The following is a 19,117-nucleotide window of genomic DNA, read 5'->3' as shown; positions in this document are numbered from 1 at the left end:
GAACTCTTAATGCAACAGAAAAACCTCGAGAGCACCTCGCTGTCTATGCATCACTGTAATCACATGGTAAGTATTCCCACCTGTTTATCTTCAACTCCTAACTTTTCCTCTCATCATTTATGAACACACATAAATGGCAATTTACAAAGTTTAATGTCCTGTCAAGTACACGTGTCACTGAAGACCAGAGTGCTAAAAAAAAGCAAGGATCTGGACAACATTTTAGACTCCTTTACCTGAGTTTGGGCTCAACCAGTATCCCTACCTTTTTCTGCACCACAGGACAGAAGGGCATTTGTTGCACTGAATCTGATTTCTCAGACCATAGCTCTTTTACAGCTTTTGGGGTCTAAGCCTTGGGTATAGCCCAAGAGTGGATTTAATTCCACAACATTTATTTTCCACACTGAAAAGACAAACCCTCCCCTTCAAGCCTTCATACTTGTACTGAGCCCTGAGCTGTGCTGTGCAAATCCCTCTAACACTACAGTGCACCTTCTTTAAGTTTGGCAGCAAGTTAATCCTCTGAAGTGTCATAAGGAACAGCAGAAGCCCAGGGTAGGAATGTTAGGGTGAGACATTTCCAAGCATACACTATCCACCATGCACTGTGCCCCAGCAGTCACAGGAGCTTGATTTCAATGGAAGCAGTTAGGTCCAAGGATCTCTGACCACTTCTGTAATTCTCATATCAAACCAGAGGAAAGAATTCTTGAAGCAATGAGTGCTGTCCCTCCATTGCATGCATCCATTGTCACACAAGCAGTTTCACAAATTGTCAAGCTCCGTCTTAAAAATCTCCCGACTGCTTGTCCCCAGTATGCCCACGGAACCTCATTTCTTTGAGAGTTTGAGCTTGTCATAATTTCCCAGTTTTGTTTATTCATCACCAGTTGACACACTTTTCTTCTAAAAAGTGTCTTTTTTCCCCTTGTGCTTACTGACTGCAATTATATTACCAACCAGCCTTTGCTTTACTAGCTTTAACAAGCCCTTTTTTCTCCTTTAAGAAGAATTCTTAGTTCCCAGGGTCAACTTCTCTGCTCTGATCCCAGCTTAAATTAATCTTTTTGAATATGGGTGATCATATTTATGCACAGTAATCTAGACTGCTGCCTTTACAAGCAAATTAAATCTTCTCTGTTTTCACCTGAAATAACTCACCTTGTAAATGGTACTATTACACTTTCTGTTTCTATTCTCTCCACACACTGGTAGCTCATAGTCATTCTATGAGCAACCAATACACTCGAGCTTTTCCATCCTTTACCATTTGGAGCTGATGAGGTCCCATAAGAAGCAGAAATGCCCAGCGATGCTAGAGACATTTGCTCTTCATCTGCTCAGAATGCCCCTCTTCTTTTACCCCTTATTTCAAACTTAAAAAGGCTGCATGATAATATTTGCCTGTTAGACAAACCACTGCCCACCCCATGTGTGCAGCTCCTTTCTTAAACGACTAAAGGGAAGAGCTGTTTTGTACTAGTGCAATAGAGCTTTAGGAACACTTCTACAGGAGTGAAACTATTGTACTCACAGTATGTAGGTGATGACTCCTATGCTCCTAAAAAACAAAGGAGATTAATTGCAGGAGTTGTACATGACCTGTATTCTTCTTAATGTACACAATATGAAAAAGTCAATAGTAGCTGCTATACAGGCAGGAGAGCCATCATGGCTTTAGATAACTGCTAATATCTCTTTTAAAGAATGGTGTTCCAGGGAAAACGTGAATTTTACATATAACTTCAAGTAATGTGGATATTTGAAGTCTCTTTATGTATTTCTACTCGGGCAGATATTTACTACAGTACACATCAGACATACAAAGAAATAGAAGCAAGGATGTTTTATCTGGGGTGACCTCTTTTGCCTGCCTTCTCAGCAGATCAGATTAGTACGCAGGTCTCCTCTGCATGCAGTGCTCTTATAAATAAAGGTGTCACAAGCACTGCAGGAACATGTTTTCTTTTAAGAGTGCTCCTCTGCAGTGGACAGTGGCAAACTGCTAACTCTGTAACTGCCATCATTAAAGTTTTTCATGGTAATTTTGCAGAAATTAAATGCTTATCTTTTAATTAAAAAGAATACATAAAAATGGAAAGACAGAACACAGAGTTATTAACTGCACTTAAGTCTTTTGGTTTGTTTTGGTTTTAATTTGTTCCAGTAGCATGGATTCTATTCAGAGCAAATTGGGAAAAAGTAATAGTAGAGCAACCTGGAAAAAAAAAATGTTAAAAACTTACCACATATCTGCTGCTAGTCCAAGCGGTTCATAGTTTACTATTTCTGGAGCTGTAAGAAAAATTTAATCAAACATCAGCAACTGAGGTAACACATTTTTACCAGGCTGAATTGAGTAGCAGGTCAAGAATTACCAAGAAGGAGAAAGGGGGGGGTGGGAAAAGGAAAGGCAGTTATAGGATGCACTGTTTATAGTTTTACAGCCCTGATAGAAATTCAAGTTCACAGGTGTCCAGAAGAGATTATGTAGAGTAACTTGGAGCATAATGCAACTTGTGAATAAGGGTGAAGCAAATATTATGTACTAATTACAGTGCAAATCATAACAAATAACAAATTATTTCACCTTCCAAGGCTACTGTTACCCTTAAGAATCTGAGCTTTTGTTTTGTTTTTAACTGGTGCCATTAAAGCTAGTTTCTAACAGCCAGTCAGAAAAAGCCCTCAGGCAAGAGACTGAAATTACCTGCCAGACTACATTGCTATCCATGTCAAACCCTATTATCTTTATAAGAAACATCTTCTTGTTGGAAAACATCCCCATATAAGACTGCATGCAATAGAAAAGACCAAGGTGAGGTAATGAGATGAAAAAAGGTGTCTATAACAGTTGTGTTTAACTGGAATATGAATTACAATTCTCTCCCCATCCCCCAACCCCCAAAACCAATGCCAAAACCTCTAATTGAAACTAGTGGAAAGGAGTAGGATTAACGTAAAATCCAAGCAAGACAGATTAGAATTATCATGAGTGAGCAACAAAAAGAGGATCAGGTGGAAAAATGTAAGGGGAGGTGAAGGTTTTGTACTCAACACGTGTACAGTGTGAGGCGGTTTTATCTAGAAAGCAATGATAAGAGATACCCACATAATTGTGTACCCTTGTACAACGCAGAGAGCTTACCTGCCCCAGGCAACAAGTAAAAAATTATAATTTGTGTTTCCAGGGTTTCACAATCTCAATCCTGAATTTACGTCTCTAAATATTTATTTGGCAGCAACTTACTCTCACAGGAGAAGCACATCTGGTTTATAGAAAGCACCTTTCGGCTATTCCAGAAGAACAAAGTAAACCTCTAGATTTAGGTCACCTTGATACAAATGAGACTGAAACTACCTCTGTCCCTCACTTCTTAACTTTGAAAAGACGTCTCAACTTTCTCATGGAATTTGCAACACAAGACAAAGAACGGGTCACTTGCTCACCTACAAATTCTGGAGTTCCAAAAATATTTTTAAATTCAACTCCATCTTCTATTTTGTGAGCCAGGCCGAAGTCAATGAGTTTGATGTGTGGAATAGGGATATTCTTGTCTAGAAGCATAATGTTTTCAGGCTAAAAATAACAAGAGATAGATCTTTGTTATTAGAATATTAATATCTTGAGCAAGTAACAGAGTTCTCAAGTGCTTTTTTTTCTTCACATATACAACACTGTAGAACAAAAAACCCATACCTGTGCCTGAACATTTACAATTCATTCTTTTGAGAAAGGGATGACAACTGAAATTTGACATCATTGAATGGACCAGAACTTCATAAAAGCAAAGCAAATCTAATAAGAGTAATGCTTTCATTCCTTTAATTTTCTTTCATGCAAAATCTGCCTTTCCCTATCTTCCTGTTAGCACTCCTAAGCTTATTTTCTTAATGATAGCTATTGCCAGGATCAAAACAAGATATCCTTGTTTTCACAATGAGACAGAAGTTTTTAATATAACTGTATGTAGTTCCCTAATCTGACAAGATATGCCACTAGATTATCGGCCCAGCAGCATTGTGATAAAACACGAAGCGGAAGCTCAGTTTATCTTGCCCCTCTTAAAACAGAAAATATATCCCTGGTCCGCAGTGCCTCCTGGGAAGATGTCACACCCTGACCCCATGGATCTGCCTCAGTTACAACAACTGGTGCACACGTAACAGCAGCTAGCAGGTAGCTGAAGCGTGCAGACACCTGGTGCAGAGACAGAGTGCCATTGCTTGATCCTGAGGAGAACTGCACCACTGAATATTTCGACTGACAATTTTACTGATCTGTTCTTGGAATTTACACTGGGAAACTTCACTATTTCTGCTCAGCTGTCCCTATGCTGTATTGTAACCCACTGGAAGATGTCTTATTAAAGGCTTCTTGAGGAATTCTAGTCACATCTGAACCTACCTAAGGAAGGCAAATGCTCTTCTCTATAAGACTAAATTCACAGCTGCCACAACAAGGTCAGGAAAGATCTAGGATTTACTATCTGAACAGTGCAGAAAATTGAAAGAGTTGGGATCAGAAGTCCTAGCTCATATATGACAGCAAGCTATTAAAAGAGCATGTAGCATTTCTCACAGCATTGTAGGGAAAAGCCAAAGCTAGAACTGTGAAATTAAAGCTATTTTTTTCAACTACAGACTGTGACTTTCATTACCAGATATAACGGATATTTCATAAACTTATTTCTTCAACGAAATTTCTCAGCCTTAGTTACTCCCTACCATGGCCCTATTTCACAAGTTTCAGAGTAAACTATGGGTTCAATTTATCTCCCATGAAGACCTTTATGCATTAATTTGTCATAACTTAATCATAAGCTCAAGAGCAACAGCGAGGCAGTTTGATTCCCCGCTGGCAGCTGCCTGGCCTTTTCACAGCAGATCCTAACGTGGAAGCAGCTCCTGCTAACACACACTCTCACTCAGAGCAACACTGGGTAAGAGAGCATATGAATAATTTATTGTCATAGTCATTGGACCAAGAATATTTTAGCCTCAGGCTAACAAGTCTCGTTTTCTTCAATGGATCTAGGGCATATGTGTTCACCCCAGATACATGATGTAAGCTTGTTTAGAGCAGACAGAACAGACTGAAATGGCAAAAAGTCACAGTCACTACCTCTTGAACTGTTTTATTCCTTAGGTGGTATAAGTCACTGTAGCTCCACTGCAGTCGATGGAGCCCTGTCAAGTGACGAGATAATTATGAATCATCCTCTATCTAATCAGATCACTGCTTAAAAATACATGTCTAATTTAACACCAGCAAAACTCCAAACCCAGTCCTATAAAACCCAGGAGAGTTATTCTGTGAATATGTTTTAGGTCATTTGATATTCACTATCAGTGAAACGATTCTTTACTTATCCTTTCTGATTTCTGTCTTGCATTTCTTGTAACATCTTCATTGACCACCTGACATTACTGGTATTAAATATCAAGATTAGTAGCTAGAGATCAGTATAGAAAAAGTTGCACCTATATTCTCACAATAATTTCACGCCACTGGATATTACACTTTTCTAATACACAGTGAAAACTTTCAGTCTTTGGCTTCTGGAGTTCTGTAGCAATTTAAAAATCAAGTGCACATCCTTTATACGTTCACACATCTCCTACGCTTTTTCACATGCACCCCATGAAGGTTTGGACAGTAGTTTCCTAGCCAGTTTGTTAGGTTAGATGTGATTTGCAACATTTGCAACAACTACATATATGCCATTAACTCTGACTCAAGACCAAGCAATTCAAGTCAGAGACAGCATTAGGCACATATTTAGCACAAGGAATCATCATATATATCCTGAGAATCTGGGAGGAGTCTATCTATAGCACACACATAATTAGTAATTAGTAATAAACTAACCTGGATTTAAAGTTAAGAAAAGGAACGTGTAATCTAGCAGTACATTTTTCCTGCATTTTAAAATAGTTCCCTCCTCTGTTTAATTCTACTTTCTCCTAGGGAATAAGTGCATTTTGCACGTATTTCTGGAAGCAGCAATGTTTGAGGCAGCCAGTTCTGTAGCTGTAAGTCTGCTACTGAGATGCACTTTCTTCTAGTCTCAAGAGTTTCATTCCCAAGGACAACAGACTCCTAGCTTCAGAGAGGCATGTTCACCTAGCTAGGCCACAATCAAAAGGAGAGAGAGACAGACAGCCTCTTCTGTATTGTCTACGCCAGTTGTACTGATACCAAAGTCAAGGACCAAAGCTATAGATGTCACCTGATGCAGTAGGAAGAGAGCTCTGTGTGATGTGCTTTCAAGGCCCTAAGCAGCTAAGAAAGCAAGAATTCTTTCTGTTAACCAAACTGCACTGGATGACACATACTTCTCATGTAATTCTAAACACAGTGGGGAATGGAAGCAGCAACTGTTGTTTGCAGCTGGACCTGGCCCTCCTCTTCCCAAAAATGCATTTCTTCTGTACATCATTCTAATTTTTTTTTTTTTTTTAAACAGCATGCTTTGGATGATAACACAAATGCAAACAGCTGAAGGATGAAGACTTACAATTTCTTTTTCTCGGTCAGTAAATACATAAGCCCATCCAAAAGTTACCACAGGCCTGATAAAGGAGATAGTCTTCCTTGGAGCACTCAGCTGTGAAGTGCATTTAAAATGGTCTTACCTATTAGTTTAGGCATGTTATCAAATACAGATATCTAACAAATTGTAGAAGGTACAGTCCATCATTATAAACCATCAATAACAGTAAGTCTAAATCAGCATCTTTACCTTTAAATCAAAGTGAGCAATTTTCCTAGAGTGAAGGTAATTCACACCATCCAAAATCTGCTTGATGAATCTGGTTGCTTCCTCTTCACTCAAAGACTCCTTCTGTGCCAGGAAGTCAAAAAGTTCTCCTCCAGAAACTCTGCAAAACACACCAGAAAACATCCTGTTATCTACTGCATTGTAAGATATAAAATAAACGTAAGCACAGAAAACTAAACTAGCAAAAAAATCTCCATACACTTAGAAAAAGGGCACTCTTGCAGACAATCTAGAGTTTTGTGTTCTGGTTCCAGGTGTGCCAAAACTTCCTTTTGGCTTCAGCTCTCTCCCCTGTAAATTAAGGACTAGCTTTCCCTAATTCATTGATGCTGCAAGGTTTGATTCATCAAGGATTATAAAGGACCAAAACCAGGCACGTTTTTTGATGAATCTACAGACATGTACATATTTCAATAGGTAGACTTTGATGTTAACCACTTCAACTGCTATTTTTCAACATTTTCATTTTGGATGAGACAGAGGAAATAGAACAAGTTGTAATAGTCAACAACTGCTAAAGAATTACTTCTCTTATCGGTTGCCGTCAGACACATGAAGCAATAAGATCTGCCAACGGAATCTCTTTTCTTTCCAGAACAGCCATTACATTGTTCTAATATGGATTCTTGCCTGACATAACTGACAGGAAAGCCTTTATTTTGTGCTGAATTTTTAAGAAGAAAGCAGATTGTAGCAGCTTGAAAGGTACCTAAAATTGTTTTCACAAATCAAGGAAGTGCTATTAGTTACTAGGAGTTTTCACATCAAAATTGAAATATGTTCCATGCATATTTAGTACATAAAACTTCTGTTTTCATTTTTGTGCCTTGTATTGAAAGCTCCAGTGCTATTTTTCTACATATTATGAAACAGGATGATCTAGATATTGAATTGGGCATTGTTTGCAGTTGTTATTCATAATTATGCTTACATTTATTGTTTCCAGCTCACACTGTCATTGATATTACTGATTTATTCTCATTCAAATTTACTGTTGGGAGCACCCACAAAGCAGTTGCTGCTCTTGGGCTCAGGTATACCACCCATCTGTGCTCACCATTCAGAGTGCAAGCACAAGACTTGAAAGATCCAACAGTCATTTTGGAAAACAAGCTTTTGGCCCTGTTGTCTGATGAAATACCTGTAAAAGAACTGGCAGGTTCAAATGCTTTGAGTTTACTAAGTGCTGTGACTCACAGACACGTTAGATCACACTGTGCACTGCAGAGGTCTTTTGTGCAATCATTCCTCTGACCCCAGGCTCCTACACAACACTGGTGGTGACAAGATGGTGATTCCCTACTCTGCCTCTTTCAGAATAAACTATTGTGAACAGCTACAAAAACTGCAAAGAGAAGTCAACTGCAAACAAGAACAACGTGTCAAAAGCCACAAAGACACTGGGCTTACTTCTTAGCTTCTACTGTTGCTGTGTGTGACAGCACACCTTGCTGTTCCAAAGGCAGATTTACACAGGGCCTATTGACTTGAGCATTGATTACTGGGTATTTTTTTGCCGCTCCCACATAGTCAGGAACTTTCGAAGCAACACGAGGCAGGACACTTCACCTGGGCAGAAGTCACTTGATACTTTGTTACAACTAAATGGTTGGCGAACAAAAATAAACTTATATGACTCAGGAATATAGTCCAACTGCTGTCTCTGGCTGCCGCCTTCTTCTTCCTATTAATCTCAGTTACTCAGCCTGTGAGACTCTTCTTTGGTCTCTGATTTTTTTTTTAGGTGACACATACCAAGGGTCTCAGCACTACCATCAGCCTTGCTGGACAGGTTTTGTTTTACCCTATTTTGGTGCATTTCAGGAGCCTGGGAACATTGTCTCCTTTCCTTATTGTAGTAAGCATAGAGGCCTTGGTTCATTAGTTTAAAAATTATTACAGCTGACTGTGACAAGACAGTAAAGAAATCTGTAAGTAAAACCTGGTAGTCTCTTGGTGAAATCTGTGTACAGAGAGCAGGCAAGTCCCATCTCCTTAATGATTTCTATTCAGACTACACTTAAGTAATCACCTCTGGCAGGCACTATGGCCTGGTCATCAGGAAGCCAGCGGTACCAGGATACTTTTCTTGTACTGTTCTGGAATTCAGCCATGCAGGCACACTACTCTCTCTTCCTCTTTTACCCTGTAAAATCTCCTTGGTGACTGTTCCTTAAGGTGGACTCTTTAATCAGGACTAAGAATAAAAAAGTTCTCTCGCGGGCCAGACAAACAGCCCATGTAGCCCAGTCTCTGGTTCTCCAACACCAGCAAAAGAAGATACCACTTAAGGAGAGCACACAAGCTGAGCCACTTTGTGAAAGCCGTTCCCCTCACCTTCCCCTGGCACAGAGGACTGTGCTAAGGATGCTAAAGGATACCTTCCTGCCTGGAGGAGGCTGGCAACTTTCTTTTGAGGAATCTCCTTTGCTACACAAAGGAATGGCAGAAAATGGTTTAGCTGCTCAGACTGGAGGTACCTAATTCGCTTTCTCTCTTGCTGCCCCCAAGAGTGGTCACTTAAAAGAGGTGGGTTAGCTGCTCAGGACACACCAGGGATTTTGCCCCAACGGCAACCTCAGCAACATCCTGGGCAACCAGCTACACCTAAGGCATCACTCAAGAAACTGTACAGCCTGCAAGAACGAGGATCACAGGAAATTTACTTGCTAGCTCCTTCTTGTATTTTCCCTCTTCTCTCTAGTTCACACTAACCTTGAATCAGGCTAGGCAGGGGGAACTTCCAAGATGCAGAATACAACATAAAAATAAAAAAGGAAACAAAAAAAAAGGTTCAGGGAGTCTGAAGTCCATCTGTTACTTCATCAGCAAAAGACTCCCTCTTACAACATCTACATGAGCATTTCATTTTCTGAAGGTCAGAGATCAGCATACATTACAAACTGTACATTAATCTCCAGTCTGTTGTGGTATAGCCTAAGACATTAGCGTAAGCTGCAGAGACCTTAAAAGAGTAATCTAAAGGAAAATTCAGTAGAAGAGATGTGATGATGTCTCATTAACAAAGTTCAGGCTTTAAAACCAGGTTTGAGTAAATTGTACAAAGAGTGCTAAATAGTTTAGTGCAGGATCATTCTTACCCAAGTTATGCACCTGAACTCAGAGAAACCCTCAGGCAGAAGAGACTTAGCAACCTCAAAAGCCAGCCATTTTGGGATCCCAGAAAAAAAGCAGTTCAGCACTAACTCCTTTTCAGTAAAACACTCATAACTGCACTAAAAGTTCCATTTGAACATCCAGGGAGGTGTGTTTTCTAAATCAGCACCACCTGTAAAAGAGCAAATGCTCCTTTCTCAAAGGACCTTATGTTACAGAAAAAATCCTTCCTCTGGTTCCATCTCTTTCCCTTTTACCATGTCACCTTATTCCCATGGCAAACAAAGAAGCAAACAAATGATGACTTTGCTCTTCCTTCAAAGTCCAATAAAAGACAAACGACAATGCTGCCTTACTTCTTGGAAACAGCTGTTTATTTTGTGTACACAACCTTAACACTTACCAGTAGAGGAGACTGGCGTATCAATCAAACCTGCCTTTAAGCTGCTTTTGTTGGGGCAAAGCAGCTTCAAGGCAGGGCCCAAGAGACAGAGAAGAGCAAGGTCGTGAAAGCTGTGTGGAGCACATCCCTGAACAATGTGCACAAGGAAGGGCAAACTGTGTACCTGCCAAACTGCACGTAACAGCAGTGGACTTGGCAATGCTCTTCCTGCTCTTGAACAGAAGAAACAGCACCTATAGAATCAACCCCTGTGTAAAGAGGAGATAGTCTTGCCTGTGCCAGCACAGTGAGCTTGGGAGAGGGTCAACATTTTATCCAAAGCCTCTTTTAAACAGCAGGGTAGCTTCTTCAATTAATCAAGAATACTGGGGACATTCCTTTGAAGCTAAAGTCCACTGTAGCTTAACATAAAATTAGTTGGCCAGGTGCTGTAACGCTTGGTTTGGTAAACTGCAGGGAGTACGAGACTCTGATATCAGAGTGCCAGGAGGAGAGATCATCTGTTTACAGAGAGAATTTAATTATATTTATTAGCAATTACCATCATCCTCACTTTGTATACAGCAGCTGAATGCAGTGGCCTTAATCAGGTCAAAACTCTGTTCCACCCAGCCTTTTAGAAGTGCAGTAAGCTACAGCCTGACAATAGGACACGCAAAATGTGTCAGGCCACGTGAAGACAGGAAAAAGCAGACGGTAATGAAACAGGAGGCTGTTTTGGCGCAAAGTAGCTGCCAGTCAAAAAAAGTAAGCTCCTTTCCTGTCTTCCAGTGCATGGCTACAGAGACCAATGTTTGGCCATAGACATATACTTAAAAATTAACAGATCCTTATCATCACCCATATGCCATCTACCAGCAGTCACATTAATCTCCAGGAATGCTCTCCGGCCTAAATGCTGGCTCCTCTGGAAAGCTAGTGGTTATTTCATCTCACTCAGGGATCAAAGCTTCATTGCCTGGATTCCATACACAGGGTCGAGGCAGGTGCCCTAGGGAACATATGGTCTACATAACTTCAGCCACGGTGTCTCTGTATTTCCTGATTCATACACACAGAAAAATTGCATCATTTACTCATTACCTAAAAGTTGTAGTAAGCAGAAGACCTCAGGCTGTCTCCTTGCTTACAGCTTTACCTTAGTATCATGAATTGACAGATAAAGGATATGTCATCTTCTGCACAGCTCCTGTAAGACTCAGAGCTTTGTCAACTAGATGATATTGATGCCACAAAAGAGCAGGACACAGCCCAAAAAAAGCTTGAATTGATGTCTGTTTTCCTTCACTGCATGACAAATTTCATCCCCTTAGGCCATCACCATACATTCTGACCAGCAAAGCTCTATTTATTAGAAGAGCTACTTCCATTCCTGGCTCTGATGAGTACAAGCATGCAATTCTACTCTCTGCTTTGTGTGACAGTGTTCAGGTTTCCCCTGGTTCTCAGTGGAGATTAGGAAGGCTGAGCCACACAAATGCACATAGATATAAATTTCACATGCATTAAGATAATTTACATGCCTTTCAATTCCTTAAAGCAGACCAACAGCACACACTATGAACTGTACAGAAGGCGATGCTTTGGACATAGGTCTATATGATCGTCTGTGCACACAGACTCACTCACTTCTATTACAGTCCTGATCCTGAGCCATGAAACACCTGGAATGGCAACAAGTCAAGTGCCAAGTTTCATCCAAATTCATTCTCCCAGTATAAGTTTGGGTATAAACAGACCCAATCACTTGGTGTCTCCCCTTTTTAATTTCTTTAAAAAGTGATATAATTTTATCATGGCAGATTTTTTTTTTTTTTACTCAGTAATTGACATTAGGCAACTGCAAATTTTTCAAACTAACACAACAACAGTAACACTATTAAATTTGGGGACATCCAAATGTTCTATAGCACTCAACTGCAGGTGCACTGCAGAGGAGCAAGTGATCTTTCTGTGACCTCCCAGCGGCTACAGGTCAAATCTAATATGCATCAGAATGGCTGGCAAATAGTACTAAGAACAGAAAGCCAAACAGCAGCAGGCAACTTAGTTCCCCTCCTGACTTCACAGCAAAGAATCTGCATCCCTGGCGCGACCAGAGGAAGGTGAAATTAATTTTGTGACCTACCTAGAGTGATGACAATTTTCTGTAGCATCTAACACTTCTGTATGTTCAGTCTATCTGATAGATCAGTTACTTAGTCTAATAATCTTCCCTTGGTATTGTACACTAGTAATCCTGAAAACTGCTGCAACTGGTTTATGTCTCCTGTTCTAGCTCTGCCAAAGCAACTCTTCGTCCTTTTGGGATATCACTAGTCCATTCTCACAATACCTCCAATATAAGCTGAAGTCACATGAACAAGAATCACTGTTCCAATGCCATTTTGACTCATATTGGGTTGCCAGGTCAGAAGGCAAAAATGCTGTCTACACAGGGCAAAGCTCTCCTGGCCAGGCTGGAAAGAGGTATTTCCTCTTTATAAAATCATCCTCCTATTCCTCTTTATTGTTAGGGTCCTTCTACATCACATTATGTTTTACAAAAGTGAAGAAATTCCATCACACATACATTAGTGTCAGCATTGAAGTGACTGTGTAAACTTTACCCTCCACACACATTTCAGATTAACATCACATAACCAACCCCTGCATGCAATCCCCAAAACATAATGACTTTGAAACACTGTTAAAATGATATGACAGCTTTCCAAAACATGGTCAGGCATGTCTGTCTTGAGATTTAAGAATCTCAAGCCAGGCAGTAGAAACAGGCAGAACGCGTTCAAAACAAGTTGTGTTATAAGAGATTACATTATTAACCTGTGGTCTGCATCTGTCTCAAATGTTTCACCTCAGTTCCATCAAACATACAGGAAGGGCAACAGGGTGTAAGAAATAGCTGATGTCTTTGGGATGTAGTATTTCTAGGCTGATGAAACAACCAACCAAACAGAATTCATGCAGGTAATTTAATAGCTATTGCAGAGACTGGCAATTTTGATATTGCTTCAAATTCTAATAAACTGCCATTTCTCTACATAGTAACACCTATTAGCCAGGTTCTCTCACTTCCTTTCAGTCAATAAGATTAAATACAGACAAAAGCATCAAAGGTGACTCCCCAAAATGCAAACTCATGTTCCAACTAAGCAAAGGCTCCTTAGCCAAGGCTTTGTTAAGATGATTCCTGACCACACCTCCAGCTTCCCTGGGCTGTGCATTTATTCTTCCAGGCAGGGACATGCACAGGTTCTGCAGAATAACCCATTGTCCCCTGAGCCTAGACAGAGAAGCTGCTGCTAGCTGGTCTTAAATCTCTTCTTAAACAGCACAAACCAGTTTGCATTTCATAGCCAAATATGTCTGATAGTCATCCTAAACCAGTAGCCAGGCTATCCAATGGGTCACAATGCAGGGATGAGGCTACAGCAGTCCACAGATCCCCTGGTTGAGGGGTGTTCACTTGTCAGCAGGACGTAAACGGCAGGGGCTTTCCCCCATCACATAGGGGAACAAGAGAAGAGTGAGCAGCTCTCCTTCACTCCCACTCCGCTGCTATTCATCCTCGATAGTCAAAGTCTAGGGATTAAAAAAAACTCTTCCCTTGCCCTCATCCCATCTTCTCCCCTAGCCTCCTCTAAATGAGGGAAATATGGGAGTAGTGAGAATGGCTGCAAACTTTGCAAAGGACTTGGTGGCTTCACATGCATTGGAAGAGATGAAAGCAGACAGAAAAATGAAATGAGCATCCAGTGGCCATTTGTGCTTCCTCCAAGGTTTGTGTCAGGGCAGCACCAAGCAGACATGAGGTAATCCCCCTGTCAGTAAACTGTTTTCAAATTGACAACACTCCCTGGCTCAGTAACAATGGCCTCGGCTGATGTTAAGGTGCACCTGTATCCCCAGGGCATGCGGATGAAGGGGGGTGGGGGGCTGTTTACCAGCAACCTCATTCAGTTCTCCTGCCAAGATCTGCAAGGCCTGAGAACACAACAGCTCCATTTTAACAGTGCCTCTATGTTCTGGCAGCCTCTGCAGCCCTTTCCGGTTCCTATTTACCTCATCCTACCCTGGAGAATAGGAAGCCCCCTTACTCACAGCTCAAGGATGAGGACCACATCCGTCTTGTTCTCATAGATGTCATGCAACTTGATGATGTTGGCATGCAGAACCTGCTGCAGAATAGTAACCTCCCGTTCAATTTCCTCACGTCTCACTCCACGACGGCTGGCCCGACTCTGACGTTTTTTAATGAACTTAGCAGCATACTCCATACCAGTGCTTTTTTCTCGGCATTTCTTCACTATAGCAAACTGGCCACTGCAAGGACAAGAAGATAACAAAAATTCTCTTAAAGCTTTCAAATAATCACAGCTTCCCAAATACGCCATTCATATACAAAGCTTGATCCTGCAACCCCTGAGCAACACTGCTAACCATACGAGCTTGCTCTTGGTACAATAGTGAGGACTGTCAGAATTCTGCAGTTAAAATCACCAGAGCATAACAAGGTAGACTCCTGCTGTGTCTGAAATTTAGCAAAACCAAGCAATGTCTGATAAGAAGGGAGGACAGATGTTACAATCTCTAAAATTTAAACAGTTCATGTTTAAATGAGTAAGATTTGCCTCAAAAGATTCGAATTACCACTCCTTCACTGGGTAATGCCTAAGGCATTCAAGTCCGCAACACACCACTGGATGTTCTGAAAGGACATACATGCATTAAAGTATTTCCCTTAAGAATAATCTCTCAGAAAAGAACTCAAAGGATTGATAACCCTTTGGAAATGTAGAACTGACCTCCAGTAACCAATTTTCAAATAAGAGAATTGTTTATTCATATTTCTGCACTTCACTTGATAATTTAGCTGTAAATGTAACTGGAATAAGTGCAGCTTTCTCACTGCACTTCAAGGACAAAGAATTTCCCACTGTACCAAATAGTAAAGTGGCTGCATTAAAACTTAGAAGGCATGTAGCTGCCATTGGCCAATAAAATTTTCCTAAAGAGGCTCCTAAAGTAAGATATTCCAGTCCAACCGTAAAATTTCCTCCTTATCTCCTAAGAGCGAAACATTTGGAGGTCAGATGATTTACTCAAATAATAGCAACCCTGCAGATTGCAGCCTTATGTCAGTGGTGGGAACCTTTCAAGGTGAGACAGTTGTTACTGACTCTTCAAGAGGGAAGCATGGGACCCTGCTTTGTTTTTCTTTGTGTGAGCTTTTCTTTCTTCACCATGCCCTTGAGAGGCACTGTTTGAACTTAGAGAAGGCACCATCTCCACAGAGTTGATGTTCCCTCCTTCTCACTTGTCTTCTGAAAAAATAACTGTAATCAAGCTGAGAGATGTCTTATCAAAATTAAGAAAGAAAGGTGGTCTGCAGCTAAAGCAGAATTTGAGTAATACAAATTCTACATAAGGCAAGAATGTGGAATGGAACTGATTATTCAGAGGATCCTTTCGCTCATCCCATTTGGAAGGGACAAGGACAATTGTGTTGTGTCTTAGAAATGTTTAATCACACTAAAGTCATCACAGACATACAAACAAGGAAATTAAATCATAAGCTGTTACTGTGTGTTTGCATTTAGTCTACATAGGACATGTTAAGTGAGCTACTTCTACCTTACAAAAATTAAGGGGAAGGGATGGTGTGTAGCTAAAGTACTGGAGGGATTTGAGCAATCTGAATTCTGCCACAAATGTACTGTATACCCTTTAGCAATTCACTTTTGCCCCATCAGCAAAACAGGAAAGAGACTTACTTTCTTCCACACAGTATGCCTGTGGATATTTGTACACTGCTTAGCACAAAAGTGTCTATCTCAGTTTGCTGCTACTGTAACAGAAACACTAAGGGGAAACAGTGCTGTGCCATGCAATGTAACAGGCTCTTGTCCAAAGTGACTCTGGACAGGAGACAAAAATCACACTTTCTTTTCATGAAGGATCACTTGGCAGATTTAAACAAACACCTGCAGCTTTTTAGGTTTGATTTAAATTTGTAACACTCAAATTAAGCAAAGAGTGGTGGGCATATAGATTTAAATATATATTAACTCCTTAGGTTGATTAATGAAGATACCTAAATACCTGTTAGTCTGAAGTTATGTGAAACTTGTATGGCTTGAGGTTTCATCAGAAACTCTAAACTTCAACTAGTCTTTACTAAAATCAAGTTAGGATAAAGATTTCTCACAGAATTCATACAAAATTGTCTTGTTTGCACACACACATTCTCCAATTCTCAAGTTTTCCTTAGATCTTAAAAAACTGAAACTCAGAACCTCACAGGTTTTAAAAAAAGAAAACCTAGGTTAAAGCACAAAAAGTATTGATGTTAATTCTTTCCAACAAAACAGAGGCAGACTCACTACTCTCCTAGCACAAGCACCTCCAGCTCAAGTAACAATGAGGAGTAAGAACATTTGGTCTTGACATAAACTTAAGTCAGCCCAAACATAACTGAGGTCGGTCCATTCCGTTCAGGATGAGTTTCATTCACGTACTGCTCTCTCTCGTTGCTCAAAGGGAAGCCCCGTATTTTCACTGATGCAGTGAATTCAATAACTTTCATACAAAGTATTAAAATAAACTACACTCATTTTTAAACAAATATGTATGTTCTGATGAACCTTGTCGTACCTAATGGTACTTCATATTTTTTTATTACTTTACCTTTCCATAACTAACTACTAGTGCAGACCTGGACAAAATGATGTGTAAAGTACATAATAAAATGGGACGCTGAATTTGAGCTGGTGGAAAACAAGGAGCTTGTGGGGAAGCGTTGTAGTGGCAAGAATAACTGTCAAGCAAAATTACTCTAGTAGCAGCATTCAGAGATTGTGTTTGGTAAGTCTGATTGCAGGCTGCTGCTGACGAGTCTTGGAGCAATATCTCTGCAATAAAAGCTACAAGAGTATGAATGGAAAGAAAAGTTGACTACTTTTGTTTGGGCGCTAGCTAAAGGACCTCGTACCCCAGCTGAGTACATCTGTGATTTCAAGTAAAAGAACAGTTTATTACCACCCTAAACCTCCTCTGCCAGAAAATCTAAGCTGAGGGTTACTTCTTGTTATTTATTTTTCCATTGCTAGATTACAGGAGGGATTTATCAATCTCCCTTTTGGCAGAGGGAAAGAAAAAGAAAAGACCACAGAATCTGCCTTGCAAACGGGCCATGTATATACTGTTACAAACACTACCGTGGTGGTGAAGTGCACCAGATAGCTGGAGAATTGAGCCTATGGATAAGGTCATACGCTTCACTCTGCTTTGTTTAAGTGCACAATGCATCTTGTGATAAGAGTGAGATGGAAAAACTAGCAAGCTGTAAAGACAGAATAGGACTTCAGTTAAACAAATTTTGGCTAAAACTATTGCTTCATGAAGGCTGCATTTTGTTGTGGCAACTTGATATCAAAATGGGGGGCGGGTTAAGCAATATCTGCAGAATCTCAGTAATTTGAAGGCAAGGAGCCCCAGCTCAAATCCGTGCTCCACCCTTTTCATAACAATTGGAATGAAAAACATGGAAACTTTAAGTCTACCATATGCATATCCCATATCCTACCAAGAATTCCTTAATCAGAAAACGCTCAGCTTTTACCAATGAATATTTGATAGAATCATACTTTTGCAAAAATCATCAAAAATATTTCACTGCATTTCCACCATGGAGCAGAAATAAATTTTAAAGTTCTAGTAACCTCTATGGCCAGGAAGCCACAGTCAACTAATAAATAAGAAACCCCTTAGAATACTGCAAATAGTTACCCTTGCCTGGCATGTGTAAAGCCTAACAGGTATGCAAGATCCTACCACCAAAAGAACTACCTTATCCAAGCCCTTGTCTCCTCAGACTCATGAGTCTCTGCTGATGTCCAACCACTTTACAAACAGACAAAACAAGACAGTGAGCTCCTTTTTATACCCAAGAGCAGCCCTGTTCTCCCCTGCCACAATGCACTGTATGTCTGAGATCTCACTCTGCAAAAATTGGCAGGTCTCCAGACCCCGAATACACGTTTAGTATCGGGTATTTCCTTGCTCAGGGCATTATATCCAGATTTGCAAGGGAAAGACTCATCTTACAGATAACCTTAACCTTTAGCTACTGTGATTTTATCAGCCAGGATCTCCTTATAAGAATCACAGACAAACTCAGTAAGTGCAGCCCCCCATGACTGCACCATAGAAGCACTGAGCTGTTATTGTTTTCAGTATTATTATATCCTTCATTGGCTTGGTAAATGAGAGATGCAAGTACAGTTGGAACTTAAATTATGCAACATACACAACAATTATATCCAGAACCTTATAATTATATAATGTACTTAGTGCTTCATTAACACAGATGTCTGGTGGGAATCTGTCTTAAACCTACAAAGGCAAAGAAATTAAAAATTAAGGCTGTCACTTGGTGCTCAATTGCTCTCAAAAGCTAACACTCCATAGCAGAGGCAGCCTCTCATTCCGAAGGGCTCAAACAATGCCAGGCAGCCTGAAGTACTTCTTTTTGGTTTTCATTTTCATACGTATACTAAACACTTCTCAAGGGGGAGGTAGGAATGGATGGGATGAATGTACGTATCTGGTTAGGAATAATCAATCACAAATGGAATAGAGACTGCAGCTATTTGTCAAACCCATTAATTCATTCACATTTCTGCCTCCTGATTTTATCATTACGTCCAAACCCTAGAGAACTTAAAAGAATGAAATTCCCGCTACAAATCCCCGAATTTGCCTTAAACATTCTGCTAAAAGATTTCATTCTGTGGTGCTGAGAGCTGTT

At 40.3% G+C, this 19,117-nt stretch overlaps 1 protein-coding gene across 10 annotated transcripts in view; it reads right to left on the bottom strand.

The window, feature by feature from the left end:
- The window catches only part of DAPK2 (death associated protein kinase 2), a 63,871-nt gene that overhangs the window by 14,056 nt on the left and 30,698 nt on the right, over window positions 1–19,117 (bottom strand). For all 10 annotated transcript variants that reach the window (XR_015701219.1, XR_015701221.1, XR_015701220.1 and 7 more), the window contains 5 exons: window positions 14,410–14,631; window positions 6,750–6,888; window positions 3,454–3,583; window positions 2,250–2,298; window positions 1,538–1,564 (listed from right to left, as the gene is read on the bottom strand). Coding sequence is in view for 3 of the 10 variants with exons in the window: in XM_009469677.2 (XP_009467952.2) it covers window positions 1,538–1,564; window positions 2,250–2,298; window positions 3,454–3,583; window positions 6,750–6,888; window positions 14,410–14,631 (567 nt within the window). In the remaining 7 variants the exon portion in view is untranslated. The remainder of the gene's footprint in view (window positions 1–1,537; window positions 1,565–2,249; window positions 2,299–3,453; window positions 3,584–6,749; window positions 6,889–14,409; window positions 14,632–19,117) is intronic.

This window comes from Nipponia nippon, unplaced genomic scaffold, assembly GCF_047370975.1.
Source record: "Nipponia nippon isolate SJK-2023a ecotype South Korea unplaced genomic scaffold, ASM4737097v1 scaffold_9, whole genome shotgun sequence".
Taxonomy (NCBI): domain Eukaryota; kingdom Metazoa; phylum Chordata; class Aves; order Pelecaniformes; family Threskiornithidae; genus Nipponia; species Nipponia nippon.
Note: the sequence above shows the minus strand (reverse complement) of the source record. Positions and strands in the feature narration are given on the sequence as shown.